Source organism: Paroedura picta, chromosome 18 (assembly GCF_049243985.1).
Source record: "Paroedura picta isolate Pp20150507F chromosome 18, Ppicta_v3.0, whole genome shotgun sequence".
Classification (NCBI taxonomy): domain Eukaryota; kingdom Metazoa; phylum Chordata; class Lepidosauria; order Squamata; family Gekkonidae; genus Paroedura; species Paroedura picta.
This window is the reverse complement of record NC_135386.1, coordinates 4,075,001-4,088,680: the sequence shown is the minus strand read 5'-3', so window position 1 is coordinate 4,088,680 and position 13,680 is coordinate 4,075,001. Positions and strand designations below refer to the sequence as shown.

Below are 13,680 nucleotides of genomic sequence, written 5' to 3'. Positions count from 1 at the left end.
CCTCTAAGGATGCATATCTCCACCCACAATATACATAATTAGATTTTTAAAATTCTTGTCAAATTATTTATGCTCCACCTTTTCCCCCCATGAGGTCCCAAAGAGACTCACGTCCTTTTCCTCTCGTTCACTTTTTCCTCACAACCACCTTGTGAGGCCAAAACAGGGATTCGAACTCATGTCTCCAATCACAGACCAACATTCTAACCGGGACGCTCTCTTCAAGGTATTTTCTGAATTTTGGAAGGGTGATAAACACGGTTTTAAAATTTTGCCAGGTCACAGTGGCAGGTGACAGTGGATGAGCGAGAGGGTTGTGAGTGTCCTGCACAGTGCACGGGGATGGACTAGATGACCCATGAGGTCCCCTCCAACTCTATGACTGTATGAATCTCTGAAATGAATCTACTGCTTTTTGAATAATTTGAATGTTTTCGTCTGTGTCGTCACCCGCCCTGAGCTACCAGGAAGGATAAAGATTTATTTATTCTTAATCCAACACCTTTTGTTCTACAAGTATTTCCACAGGGGGGGGCGGGGTGGTTGGGCAAATTTAATTTTTGCCACGTTATTCAGCAGCTATGAACGGGCTTCGTTGCGGGTTCCGAAATATGATTTCCGTTTAACGCCTTTTTGGCACCTGGTCCAGCTGCATGTCTAAGAGATCGGTGTCAAAATCTTTCCACCGAGCAGGTTTAAGAAAGGGAATCTTGTGGCACAAATAAAAAAATATATATTTTAAATTTGGCATCAACCCACTTGATCTGGTACACAACGTGGACCGCCGTTTGGCCGACAAACATAGTACATGATGATTTTGGGGCTGCTTTTTTGTACCCCGCAGGTGCTTTTTTTGTCCCAAAGCAGCTCGCAAACCCCTTTCCCTTCCTCCCCCCCCGAAAACAGGCCCCCTGTGAGGTAGGTGGGGCCGAGAGAGCTCTGAGAGAACTGCTCTGAGAGAACAGCTCTAACAGAACCGTGACTAGCCAAAGCTCACCCAGTTGACTCCATGTGGAGGTGTAACGGGGGACAAAACCCAATTCTCCCAATTCTCTCGCCACGCTGCCTCGACCCGAGAAATCGGACAAAGCCACGAGAACCCTTGGCCACAAGAGATGAGCCCAGTTCCTCCTCTGGAACCAGTTTTAAGAGAGGCGCTTTTTTGAGTCTCTCCGCTGCGGGTTGCAGCCGTCTCGGCGGCGTTTGAAGGGGTTAACGGCTGATGAAATAGTCAGAGGTGATTGCTTGCCTTCTGGGAAGCGACCCAAGCTGAAGCTGGAGATTCTTTGGGGAGAAACACCAGAGCATCCCCCGTGGGATGGGGGGCTGGCGCGGCACCTCGGCGCTAATTGTCACCTTCCCCCGCTCGGCAGCCTCCGTGAGCCTGTAATTAATCTCCCCCAGGACCCGGCCTTCAGATATAGCTCCTCGCACAAACCGGAGGCTTTTTAGAAACTCGGTGAGGATTTGCAGAAGCCACATGGAAAGGCTGGACTTCTTTCAAGCGGGCAACAAGTCCCCCGTTCAGATGTGCTTCCCCTGCCAGGTGATACAGTCCTACAGCGAGAGAGGGCTGTACCACGTCGGCAGCCGACAGATTTGGACCACTCCGTGAGTTTTAAATAAAAGCTTGCCCTTCCCTTCAAGGAGCTTGGCGTGGTTCGTCCTCTTAGTCCCTTGACAGCCTTCTGAGATACATTAGACCAAAGTCTGCAGCCTTCTTCTGTGAGCTCCCAGCTGCCCACGTTTGCAGGTGTAGTGTCACTGAGCAAGGAGGATCTATTTAGCAGAGAGGAGTTGGCATTTCTCTGCCAGCTCAAGGTGAATTACAAGACAATGTAAAAAAAAAATCAACTGCACATAAAAATAGTAACTATAAAAACATTTAAAGGGCTACCAATACATTCCTTGGTACCCACTGGATTTATTTTAGAAAGTGGGGACCAAGGAAGTCACATGCTCAGCAGGACTCCTGATTGGTCACTGGAGATCTGCTCGGCCTGGCAGATTAAAGTAACTGCGGCAATTGTTAAACTACCCCTCCTCTCCCCAGGACTTGGGTTTTCCTGTGTGTGTGGCTCCGCCTCCCGAGGCAGCCATTTTGTGGCTGGCTCCGCCTCCCTGTGGCAGCCATTTTGTGGCTGGCTCTGTCCAATGCCAGTGTCAAATTTTTAAGGGATCTAAAAGATAAGGGACTCTCTGCTCGTTGAAAAGCCATGCCTCCTTTTCTACCTACCCGCTCCAGATTCGAACTCCCCACCCCATTCGGGCCTGAGAATCCACAGGAGCCTTCCAGAAGAAACCAGGGCATCCCCCAAAAGCCTTCTCAGCTGGTTTCTCTTCCTCCCTGCAACTTCCTCTTTGAGGCCAGCTCAGCCTCACACACATTTCCCCGGAAGGAGCTTCACTGCGTTCCAGGATTTCCTTCCTACATAAGCCCCTGCAGAAACGTAGCCCTAGAGAATCTCACTTCCTCTGCCCCCCTCCCAGCCTTCAAATGACCCCCCCTGTTATCGTACTTCCCACTTCCGGCCCAGAATAGGGACCTCCAAATTTAGGATCACGCGGGATCGGCATGCAATCGGCAATTTATCAATTGAGCCGCCGTCCTTCCTTGCAAAAGCTCAAGGCGGCTTCCGGTCTAAGCGATAATGTACAAAGATACAACGAGCCAAGTTTAAGAATCAAGGTGGGGCAGAGGCGGGGCCCTCACAGCCCACAGATCCCAAATGCTGGAAGAGAAGGGGCACCTTCTGGCCTGCTGTGCCAGGTCCCCGGGCTTCACAAGAGCCGCTGCCTCCGAAAACGTCAAGGCCCACCAAAGCTCAACGCGGCTTTTGTGTTCTCAGGGCTACATGTGGTTCGGCCGCACCGTGGTCCAAAGGTCGCCGGACGCTCAGCGTGGACATCCCGTGCTGGACGGCCGTGTTTGAATGGGCCCTGTTCAGCAACGGGGAGGGGGAAAGGATCCTGCTCTGAGATCTGTCAGCAAAACCGAGGTCGTGTTTACGAGCCCAGCGGGCTGACCTGCCCTGACGTCTCCCTCCCAGAGGCGTGCCGGGCCTGGATCAAAGAGGCAGAGTGACCCGGGGTTCCCTCGAGGGCCGGATAGTGCGGGAGGCTTTCCCATCTCCCACGGAACAAGCTGTTAAATTTTAAACAGGGCCCCCACACTCCAGCTTTTGAAAGATTTATTTCTTAGGGGAAGAATTCCCAGGGCTCGGATTTCTGGCTTGCTTCTTTAACCCCTTCCTGAGTTACGGAGCCCAGAACTGAGATGGGCAGGAGGGAGAGGCCTTAGTAGGCCTCATCCTTTCCGAGACGCTGCTGGACTTTGGCTTGGAGGGGGAGAAAGCGAGGGGTGGAGCCAGGGCTCAGGGGAGGAGCCTCTGCTTGGCATGCAGAAGGTCCCCGGTTCAATCCCCGGCAACTCCGGTTAAAAAGGACCAGGCAGGAGGGGACGGGAAAGACCTTGATCTGGGACCCTGGATTAGTGGTAGAGCCTCAGCTTGGCAGGCAGAAGGTCCCAGGTTCAATCCCCAGCACAGAAGAGCCAGGACAAGGGAGCAACTGAAAGACAAACAAAATGTGTAGCAGGGGATAAACTTCAGCAGTGACTCACAAAAGCTGCAAATTCAGTTTGACTTGCTCCTGGCTTCTTGGCTCTACTCAGATATCTGAAGAAGGGGGTTGATCCACAGAGGCTCATCCCCTGCAAACAATTCAGGCCGGGCCTGCTGGACTCTTGGCTCTTTTTGGCCCCTTCTCTGAGCGTGTGTAGCTGTACAAGGCCTCAGACAACAGACACGCTTCTCGAGGGACGGAAATTTTAGGAATGGAGTCCTCCCCGCACCCACACGCCGTTTCACGGATCTGTCCCTCTCCCGCCGGCAAAAGATTCCTGAGCAATCACAACTCCCACCTCCGGGAGAGAAAGAGGACTGCGCCATCCGGGGACGCCCGACGCCCCCCAAAATTGGCTCCGGTCCAAGCAATTTAGGGCGACTGGATTCCACGCGGCCACGTCACCTTCCCTGGCTTCTCAGCAGCCGTCCAGAAGGAGGGGGAAGCGCAATCCGCTCCAGGAGGGTCATCTCCGCGCCAGCAAGCCCCGCTCTGCTAGGATGGTCTTCACTTCCCCCGCAATGGTCGGGACTTCGGCCATGGCGCCAAGACCTGATTGGCAAGAACAGAACAGGGTGAAGATCCAGCACTCCTGGGAGAAGTGTCTGGCCTCACCTTCGACTGCCACCCACTAGCGGAGCTTTATTCATGGGAGAGGCTGTGGCTCAATGGCAGAGCCTCTGCTTGGCCTGCAGAAGGTCCCAGGTTCAATCCCCGGCATCTCCAGTTAAAGGACCAGGCAGGAGGGGATGGGGAAGGCCTTGATCTGGGACTCTGACCCTGCAGGCAGGGGCTCATGGGAATTGTAGTCTACAAGCATCAGGAGAACCACAGTTTGTCCACCCCTGTCCTAGACAAAGACATTAACCGCCACCCCCACTCTGGCTCTCATTTATTAGCATCCCATCGTATTCTGCCCATTTGCGCCCTTGAACATCCATAGATGCACCAAGCAAGCGTAACGCTTCACGTATCTGATGAAGTGGGGTTTGGGCACAGTTCCGCCCTAACCCGTCCGTCAGGATCCAAGCTTCCGAGTGGCAAGACTGACCTTCATCTCCGCACACCAGCTTCTTCGCGATGCAAGGGATCTCCGCGTAGCCGAAACTCTTGAGCAGCTCCACTTGCTGTGCTGTGATTGGGTGCCCCCACATGGCTGTGTTCATGGCGGGGCAGAAGAGCAGCGGCTTGCTGAGATCCCAGGCCCGAACAACGCAGGTCTGCAAGAGAAGGGAGGGCGTCAAAGGCCGGGCCAGACTCTCCTGGCATGCAGATGTTTCCTTTCTTCCCGCAAATGAGAAGAAGAGCTGGTTTTTATGCCCCGCTTTTCATTACCCGCTCAAATCGCCTTCTCTGTGTGAGATACTGTGTGAGGCTGAGCGAGCTCTGGGAGAACTGCGACTGGCCCAAGCTCCCCCAGCAGGCCTCCTGTGTCCCGACGTGTTTTCCAATCACCTTTCCTTCCTCTCCCCAAAACAATCGCTCTGTGAGGCAGGTAAGGCCGAGAGAGCTCTGAGAGAACTGCGACTAGCCCAACATCATTCCGCAGCAGGGGCTCCCGACGCCTCAAGGGACTCACCAGCAAGTTGTCGCAGATGCCGTTGGCGATCTTGGCCAGGGTGTTGGCGTCCAGAGGCGCCACCAGCATCAGGTCCGCCCAGCGCCTCAGCTCGATGTGCAGGACGGGGTCCGTGCGCCCTTTCCACAGCTGCGGAAGAGAGAGCCCGCGAAGCCCCTGAGAGAGGGCTGTGAGGCGGCCTTCCCCAATGCCCCCCCCCCCCCTCCGGCCTTCTCCTGTCATTCAGAAACCAAAATCGGACGCTGAAAACAGTATTTCCCACGTTGTACGTTCCTCACTGCGGGTATGGTTGATCAAATAAAACCTGTCCTGGGTCTCGAGTTCGAATCTGAAGGGGGGTTAGAGGGAGCTATGGAGCAGAAGGCTGGGATGTCACCTTTGGGTGCAAAAGCCTGGGTGGATTTATTCATTCATCACATCAGGGGTGTCATAGAGCCAGGAGAGCTGAGGACTGCCTGGCAGCCAGGCAAGGGATGTTCAGAAATGGTTTATTTTATTCTATTCTATTTATTATGGGGTGTATATCCCGCCCTATCCCCGTACCGAGGGAATTTGGACTTGTGGGCCACCGTACCGAAAAGGAACGGCCAACGCCGATGCCAACTGGGGGACAGAAAGCAAACAGTCTCTCTCTTTGACGGGGAGATTTTTGGGGGACTGACCTGCCATTCATCCGCATCACCGTAGAGGGTCACCGGAAGCTCCTGAGGGTTGAAGAAGTGTTTGGCCCTCTCTGTAGTCACCACCTGCACGTCCACCTGGCAAGAGGAAGGCGAGAAGCCGATAAAGGCTGGGGAAAGGGGAGGCGCTGAACGCTGCAGCTGACCTTGTGGGAAGCAGGAACGTTTTGTTCGACTGCAGGGGTGGCCAAACTGTGACTCCAGATGTCCGTGGACTACAATTCCCACGAGTCCCTGCCTGCCTGATGGTAGTCCGTGGGCATCCAGAGAGCCAAAGAATAAATGGACATGAATTTGACATCACAAATTGAAAGACTGAGAAACTTCAGCCTTCGGAGGAACTCAAAACAGCTGTTTTGTTACAAACAGACTCCAGGAACAGCCTAGACAAGGAAATTGCTGAGTGAATCAGAGTCACAACAGACACAACAGAGTCAAGTAGGCAGCTCCTCCCAGCTTCCACAACAGAGAAGGCATCTGCCTGCTAATCTTCACTCTTGACATTTTTATTTCCTTTTCCAGGTTTCTTTCACCCAGAGTTGAACCCAATGGGAAGGTGACCTCATAAGCTGAGGTTGTTCTTCCTGTCAGGCCTGCGTAACTGGTAAGCGTCTCCATTATGCTGTGTAGTAGTCCATAACCAGCTTTCTCCTGATATGAAGAAGGAGGAGGAGAATTTGCCGCTTTTCTCTACCCAAAGGGGTCTCAAAGCAGCTTCCAATTGCCTTCCCTTTCCTCTCCCCACAACAGGCACCCTGTGAGGGAGGTGAGGCTGAGAAAGCCCTGATATTCCTGCTCTGTCAGAACGGCTTTATCAGCGCCACGGGGAGCCCAAGTTCATCCAGCTGGCTGCATGTGGGGGAATGCAGAATTGAACCCGGCTAGCCAGATTAGAAGTCCATACTTGTAACCACTACACCAAACTGGTCTGGACTTCAAGGCAACGGAGCCTCAAGACCATCCTAAATAAAATTTGAATTCTCACCAAATTGACTCAGGGAAAATCTTGGGAAAGCAACCTTAGAGCTCGCTCGCCTTGGCCAATGGCGCCATCTGCAGGTCATTTGGGGAAGAGCGGCAGGTAAAGAAAGCTGTAAATTAGCACGCTGCGTAATGAAAATGTTGACTCGTTAAGGTAGTCAAACTGCGGCCCTCCAGATGTCCATGGACTACAATTCCCATGAGCCTCTGCCAGCGTTCGCTACCCCTGCGTTAAGGGATACCGGAATCAAACGTTGCATAAGAATGGATGGGTCACTCCCATTTCATTGTATCTAAAGAACTTTGCATGCACACAAATGCTTATACCCAGATTAATAGTAGTATAGTAGCAGTAATAATAATTATTAATTCAATTCATAAGACCGTCCCTCTCGGCCCAGCCGTCTTGGGGCAGTGTACTCCGGAAAAAAAACATATAAATTAAAACAACAGAATTTTAAAACAAGTGTGACAGCCCCCAGGAATCTGGAGCCATCTGTGTGCCGGCTACTCACTCCGGGGATTTTTAGCAGCTCGGTGACGAGAAGCGGAAGTTTCAAGGCAGCCACGCTTCCGGTGACCCCCACGAGGACGTGGACGTTCTTCTGCGTGGCAGTGGTGGGAGACGGCGGCTGCAAAGGCATCGCGAGATCCAAGGCCGTGTCTGAGAACGATCACATTCTAAAAGCGAGGAAGGAGAAAAGAAAGCCTTTACTACTTAAGAACCCTGCTGGGTCAGACTAGCCTCCTGTCTCACACAGGGGCCAGCCAGTTCCTCTGGAGGGCCAACAACAGAGCAGAGAGGCTGAGGCCTTCAGGAGAACACCAGGAGAGTCCTGCTGGGTCAGACCAGGGGTCCATCTAGGCCAACCTCCTGTCTCACACAGGGTCCAACCAGTTCCTCTGGAGGGCCAGCCACAGGGCAGAGAAGCCAAGGCCTTCATGAGAACCTAAGAAGAACCTTTATGGTTAGACCAGGGGTCCATCTAGTCCAGCCTCCTGCCTCACACAGGGGCCAACACAGGGGCCAACCAACAGAGCAGAGACACCAGGGCCTTTTTTGCCCCCTGGCACTGGGCTTCAAAGGCTGACTGCCCCTGAACATGGAGGTTCCCTTTCGTCACCACAGTTATGGTTTGCACACAATTTATTCCGGCCTCAGCTTCCATTCGGACAGAGATGATGCCTCGCACCCAAGGCAGGGAGTACTGACGTGTGGAAATTGACACTGAAATATGTTTTCCTGGTCTTTAAGGCACCCCCTGGCCTCTTTATTTTACTCGGGAGATGAGAACTCTGCGTGTAACACTGTGAACTTCGCTCTTATCAATGCCGTCCATTGAGTTAAGCACAGATCACAATGTACGTCAAAACTGAGTTAGACATAAGCCATGACATAAACCAGGCTGACTGCTTCTCTAGCAATCTATCTTCTGCTAACGAAGGTATTTCCATTCTCTTTCTTTTTCCTACAGCACTTACTACTTCTAACGGCATCTTTCACTACACCAGGTTGTACCACCCATCTATCTAACTGCATTATATTTCTGACACTGGGGGCCTTCTGCTTTTTGTGACAGACCCCTTATCTATAACAGGTCATTAGGTTATCTGAGAAAGCTTTTAGTCCAGAGGCTTGTATTTATATATATCCTCTACCTAAGGGGGGGGGGGCCCTACTCAAAGACTGAATGTTATTTTTAACACAGCTCTGCTTCCAGGGGCTGAATTCCAATGTCACGACTGTCTCCTATTAGTCTCACAAATATCTATTGTTTAACCAGCATTTGCTTGACTCAATTCCTTCATCTTCAGACCCTTCAGAATGACTCGAGCCGCCTGGGGGGGGGAGAAAGGCGGGGTATAAACCCATTCAGTGAATGCAAACAGGCTCAGGGGGGTCTCTGCTCTTACATCCCACCAGAAATGCTTGCCCTCTGCCCAGACATGGGAGAGCAATTAATTCCTGGCAAGTAAAACTCTGCACATGCTCGTGGGAACCGTGTGCTGCTGCTTCAGACATTGGAATCAGCTATTTCAGCATCCAGGGGAGCACTTTGCACATGCTCAGAGGAAGGGCTGATGCTAGGAGGCTCCCCACGCCCCTGCCCTCTGACCCTGACCTGCATGAAGCCCCCCGCGTTCACCAAAAGCACAACTACGCGCCCCCTCCCCAAAAAAACAGAGCCATAGTCACGTGCCCTGTGACGTCACCCAGCGCGACCGGGCTCCACCGCCGACTTGCCTTTCCTTCCCTCCTCTCCCATACCGCGCCGTCGCGAATGCGCAGGCGCAGAGTGATCCCGGAAACATCCGCCCTTTGCCGGAAATTGTGGCCGTTCTCGCCGGCTTTCCACCCGAAGCATTATGGGAGTTGTAGTTCAGCGCTGGGTATTTCTCAAGGAGGTGGAAATTTTAAAATCAATTGAGAAGCCCCGCCACACCTCAAACAAATCTTTTTATTTCCTTTCTCCGCTCGATTCAACTGGAAGATTTTTTCCCCTATAGATTTGCTGACGCCTAGAGCGACGCCTTTAATTAAAATGGCGGCAGACAGCTCATTTCCACTTCTCCGGAAGTCGACGAACGGGACGCTCTAGGCTGTGATCGGCTTCCCTTCCTTGGGCTTGTGGGAGTTGTAGTTCCGACCCTCCTGGATGGTAATACTGGAGGGGGACGAAGAGAAGCCCTGATGCTGGAAGCACAGCAGTTAGGGTGCCTGGGAAGCCCTGAATCCGAATTTCTGCTCAGCCCTACCTGAAGCCCTGTTGTCTGTAGACTGCTTGTAATTCTGGGAGATCCCCAGCCACCACCTGGGGATTGGCAACCCAATGTGGCACGCAGAAGGTCCAAAATCTAAGAAATGCATTCACTGTTCTTCTGCTCCCAGTTATTTGTTCAGCTTTGCAGGGCTGGAACTGGAAGGCATAGAAAGTCTGAAGGAAGCCGACTGAAAGCTGTACCTTCAGGGTGAATTTGCTGCAGCGTGCACCTGGTTTCAGGTGCTGGTCCCTAAATTATTGCATATTGCAGAAACTGGAGGTGGATCTTGGGTGGAGCAGGCATGAGGACATAAAGGAGATGGGGCACAGTGATAGATTAGACCCAGCAATAGTCTTCAGCCTACCTCACAGGGCTGTTGTTGTGAGAACAAAGGAGGGGGTGCAAGCATGCCACTTTGGGCTTCTTGAAGAAAGACCCTGGCTTAGTGGCACAGCGTCTGCCTGACATTTAGAAGGTCCCAAGTGCAATCCCAGGCATCTCCAGTTAAAAGGACCAGACAGGAGGGAGTGGGAAAGACGTCTGCATGAGACCCTGGAGAGCAGCTGCCAGTTTGGGTCGACAATACTGACTTTGATGGACAATAAGTCGGTATAAGGCAGCTTCTGGTGTTCGGGAACAGTTGAGGTGAAACCTAACAAAATGAAACTGAACTAACAAAATGAAACTGAAACTGAACAAAATGAAACTGAACCCAAGTAAAAATGAATCACCGATTACAACAAACAGAAGCGTAAGCGGCATCCGACCCATATCAAACTCACAGTCCCTGGAAACTATGGAAGAATCCCTCTTTCTCCCCTCCTACGCCCATCTTTTCTCATCCCCCTCTCATCCCTTATTTCCCCCTTCCGCTTGACTTCACCGCTCGGAGCACAAGACGAGACAAACAGAAGGCACCGTCTCTGAGAGAGCTTGTTTATTAGTTTCCGGATTGACACAGTTTCGTTGGGGACGGCACAGAATGACGAGATAATCACAAAGTGGTCCCCATATTTTAAAAGTCCGTTCTCCCCCCCCCCCGCCTCGCCCTCCCCATTTCTATACAGAACGTGGTTTTGTTGTTTGTAACTTCCGTTGTCAATAAAGTACACCGATTACTTATGGCACCACAGCTAACTTGGAAAGTCTACAAAAATAATCGAGGGACAGGGTCGCCATCTCTGCGCTGGGGTGGAGCCGAACCGACGGCAGGCCCCTTGCTACGCCAAAAGACGGCCCAACTCGGAAGGACCCCAGCGGGCATGTCGCCAAGCTCCCAATCTTCCCTCCTTCGAAAGAAAGCCTCCATCGCTCAATCTAGCGAAGGGCGCCAACCAACGAAAGCCGTCAGAAAGCCCCGCTAGTCGGAGGGGGGGACCCGTGAGCCTCGGCCGCAGCGTGGCTGAGATTCGGAGCTTTCTCCAAACACGGTTTCAGGACTCCGCCTGCTTCCACGCAGCTGTTTCCTGTGCTCAAATGGGAGTTTGTTGGGGGAGTTGAGCATTCTTGTGATATTGTCATATGGAGGTTCTCTTGTATCCTTCTGTGGTCCCCCCCACAAATATGGTTTGTCTAGTGTTCCCTGTGGGAACCATCTAGATTTGGGAGGAGGGGGGGATGGAACTGAGGAGGGCAGGGTTTGGGAGGGAGACCATACAATCTACCTTCCCAGGTTTTCCAGAGATCAGTTCTAAGTGGAATCGCCAGGTAACACCTGGAGGTTGGCATCCCTCATTTGGCTTGATCTTTCTGAAAGACCGTCCTCCCTTGGGTTTCCCTGCAGTGTGAGCTGGAAGGCATAGGTTTCTAGACCTCCTCTGCGCAAGCCATGTTCCCTATGCGTCGCCTGCCCTGGGCCCGGCTGCTGGCCAACTTTTAAAGTCAATTATTGCTAGACCTTCAAGTTGCCAACTCCGGGTTGGGAAAGATCTGTAGACGTTGGATGTGGAGTCTGGGGAGGGCAGGGTTTGCGGAGGGACCTCAGCAGAGTCGGAAGCAGAGCTGTTTGTTTATACCCCGCTTTTCACTACCCAAAGGAGTTCCAAAGTGGCTTTCAACCACCTTTCCCTTCCTCTCCCCACAAGAGACACCCTGGGAGGGAGCTGAGGCTGAGAGAGCTCTGAGAGAACTGAGACTGGCTACATTTGGAGGAGGAGCGGGGAATCAAACCTGCCTCTTCAGAGTCAAAGTCACCACTCTTCACTTCTATGCCACACTGGTTTGCGCTGGTGGCTAAGGACGGGGAAGCCCCGGAGAATCTCCCTATGGCTGGACCGTGACGTCATGTGGATGCTCCAAAAACAGAAAGCTTGGTAGCTAAAGGAGACCTGTGGAGGCAGGTGGGTTCAGACTGCAGGGACCCCTGGCTGTTCACGCAGGGAAACCGAGGCAAGTCAAAGACGGCCAGAACTGAAGTCCCGTTCACAAATTCAGTGTACGCTTGATATTTTTTTTACAAAATACACGCATTTAGTTGTTTTTAGGTGCTACCCAAATAGAGAGACGAATAATTTGATTTTAATATAAATTATATCCGAGGGTTTTGATATTCATTATTGTTTGTAGGACAGCTATCGTGTCATTTTTATTGTTTATGTACAACTGTGGCTACCTGCCCCTCAGGTAAGGGAGGGATATAAATAAACTTTTACTTCATTATGGAATACTTTAGAGCCCACCCTCCTGGCATCCCTATCCGCAAGGTGCAATGCCTCTGTAGCCCGGACGGGAGCTGTCATTCCAGGGGATCCCCAGGCCCCACCTGGAAGTTGGGAACCCTTAAGGAAGGTAAAGCTGCACGAACGTTAAGAGGAGAACACCGTGTCTTGGAATGAGCTTGGAAATCACCCATCGATAAGATTAGCTTGATCCCTCGCAGGATTACACAGTTTAATTGGATTATTCAGTAAAGAGGTTTCTCCGGGGTAACTCGAGCGCACAGGTAAAGACACGTGCGCGGTGCCAAAATGGCGAGACATTGCTTTACGGTGTCAAAAGAAGGTTTTGGTGAACAAATGCTCCTTCTTGGCCAAACAGTGACATTAAATTCTAAAAGTGGGTTTTTAGGAATCTTTCCCTTTGGAAAAGCTCCTTTTCTATCCCCCACTTTTGACTACAGCAGTTCACAAACCCCTCCTCCTTCCTCCCCCCCATGGCAGACACCCTGTGAGGTCGGTGGGGCTGAGAGAGCTCTGAGAGAGCTGCTCTGTGAGTACAGCTCTGAGAGAACTGTGACCCGGGGTCCACCAGCGGGGAAGAAGCAATGGGACGAAGCAGAGAGGAAGGAGAATGTTGCCCTGACCTCAGTGAGGCGAGGTGGACGGAAAACCGCACGGAGGTGCCACAGTCGCTGGCGCGCTCCATCGAAAGCCGCGGAAGACCCGACGGGCGCCTGGATCTTAAATGGGGAATGGAAAGAAAAGAACGAAAAGGACCCACAACAACCGCAGGGAACTGAAAACGCAGGTTGTGTGGACAGGAGAAGACTTTTCCCTTGGAAAAGCAGGCGGGCGGCGAGAAGACGAGGAGAACCATCTCTGAAAGTCCCACGGCAATCCCACCTTCCGAAAACGGACACCAGGAAAGGGAGGCGGGAACTGATTTTGTTTTGCTCAAAACTGCACGGATAAGATCCTCCGCGGAGTTGCCTGCAAATAGGAGAGGACACATGGGCCTCCTCTTGCCAAGAGGAAAGCCAGGAATGAAGCCCTAGGGAGGCAGCTGCCCCAAAATACTGGAGGCATTGCGAGCTGAACGCGGTGAAATTCTCGCCGGAAGCACAGCCGGTTTTGGGCTACGTTCCGGGGAGGGCTTGCTTGCCGTTTGGGGGCCGTCCCCGTCCCCGCTACAAATACCACCACAGTAACTTTTAAAAAACCACCACTGCACAATTTCACAGGGAGGAGGGGGGGGCATTTAAAAAAACAAACAAACGAGTACACACGTACAATTACTACAGCACAAACACCATTGTCCTGCAGGGTCGGCTTGCAGCTTCGTTGAGAAGGAAGGGAGCAAAAAATAGATATAGATATAGATATTATCTCCAAGGGC

General features: G+C 52.2%; 2 protein-coding genes across 7 annotated transcripts in view; both read right to left on the bottom strand.

Annotated features, from left to right (window-relative positions):
- Nucleotides 1-3,174: 3,174 nt before the first annotated feature.
- Nucleotides 3,175-10,368, bottom strand: PPCDC (phosphopantothenoylcysteine decarboxylase). 2 transcript variants are annotated; one of them, XM_077317318.1, is made up of 6 exons: nt 9,066-10,368; nt 7,380-7,545; nt 5,866-5,961; nt 5,204-5,332; nt 4,676-4,844; nt 3,175-4,176 (listed from the first exon to the last, which is right to left on the bottom strand). In XM_077317318.1, exons 2-6 carry the CDS (start codon nt 7,506-7,508, stop codon nt 4,091-4,093), a joined length of 609 nt encoding a protein of 202 aa, XP_077173433.1. In that variant the 5' UTR covers nt 7,509-7,545; nt 9,066-10,368; the 3' UTR covers nt 3,175-4,090. The 2 variants fall into 2 exon arrangements, with proteins under 2 accessions (XP_077173433.1, XP_077173434.1); XM_077317319.1 differs by having other exon boundaries at nt 9,110-10,368.
- A 303-nt stretch (nt 10,369-10,671) lies between these two features.
- The window catches only part of SCAMP5 (secretory carrier membrane protein 5), an 18,897-nt gene continuing 15,888 nt past the window's right edge, over nt 10,672-13,680 (bottom strand). For 2 of the 5 annotated variants that reach the window (XM_077317316.1, XM_077317317.1), the window contains exon 6: nt 10,672-13,680. This exon is cut by the window's right edge and continues 408 nt beyond it. The gene's annotated coding sequence lies outside the window, so the exon portion shown is untranslated. The other 3 variants (XM_077317314.1, XM_077317315.1, XM_077317313.1) reach the window with 2 other exon arrangements.

Bases quoted from the DNA above. Each gene is read 5' to 3' on its own strand.
- PPCDC (XM_077317318.1), bottom strand. From the start codon at position 7,508: ATGCCTTTGCAGCCGCCGTCTCCCACCACTGCCACGCAGAAGAACGTC. The intron at 5,333-5,865 runs GTCAGTCCCCCA...TCTCTTCCGCAG, and splicing joins GTGATGCGGATGAATGGCAG to CTGTGGAAAGGGCGCACGGA. The intron at 4,845-5,203 runs GTGAGTCCCTTG...CTTCTCTTGCAG, and splicing joins GCATCTGCGACAACTTGCTG to ACCTGCGTTGTTCGGGCCTG.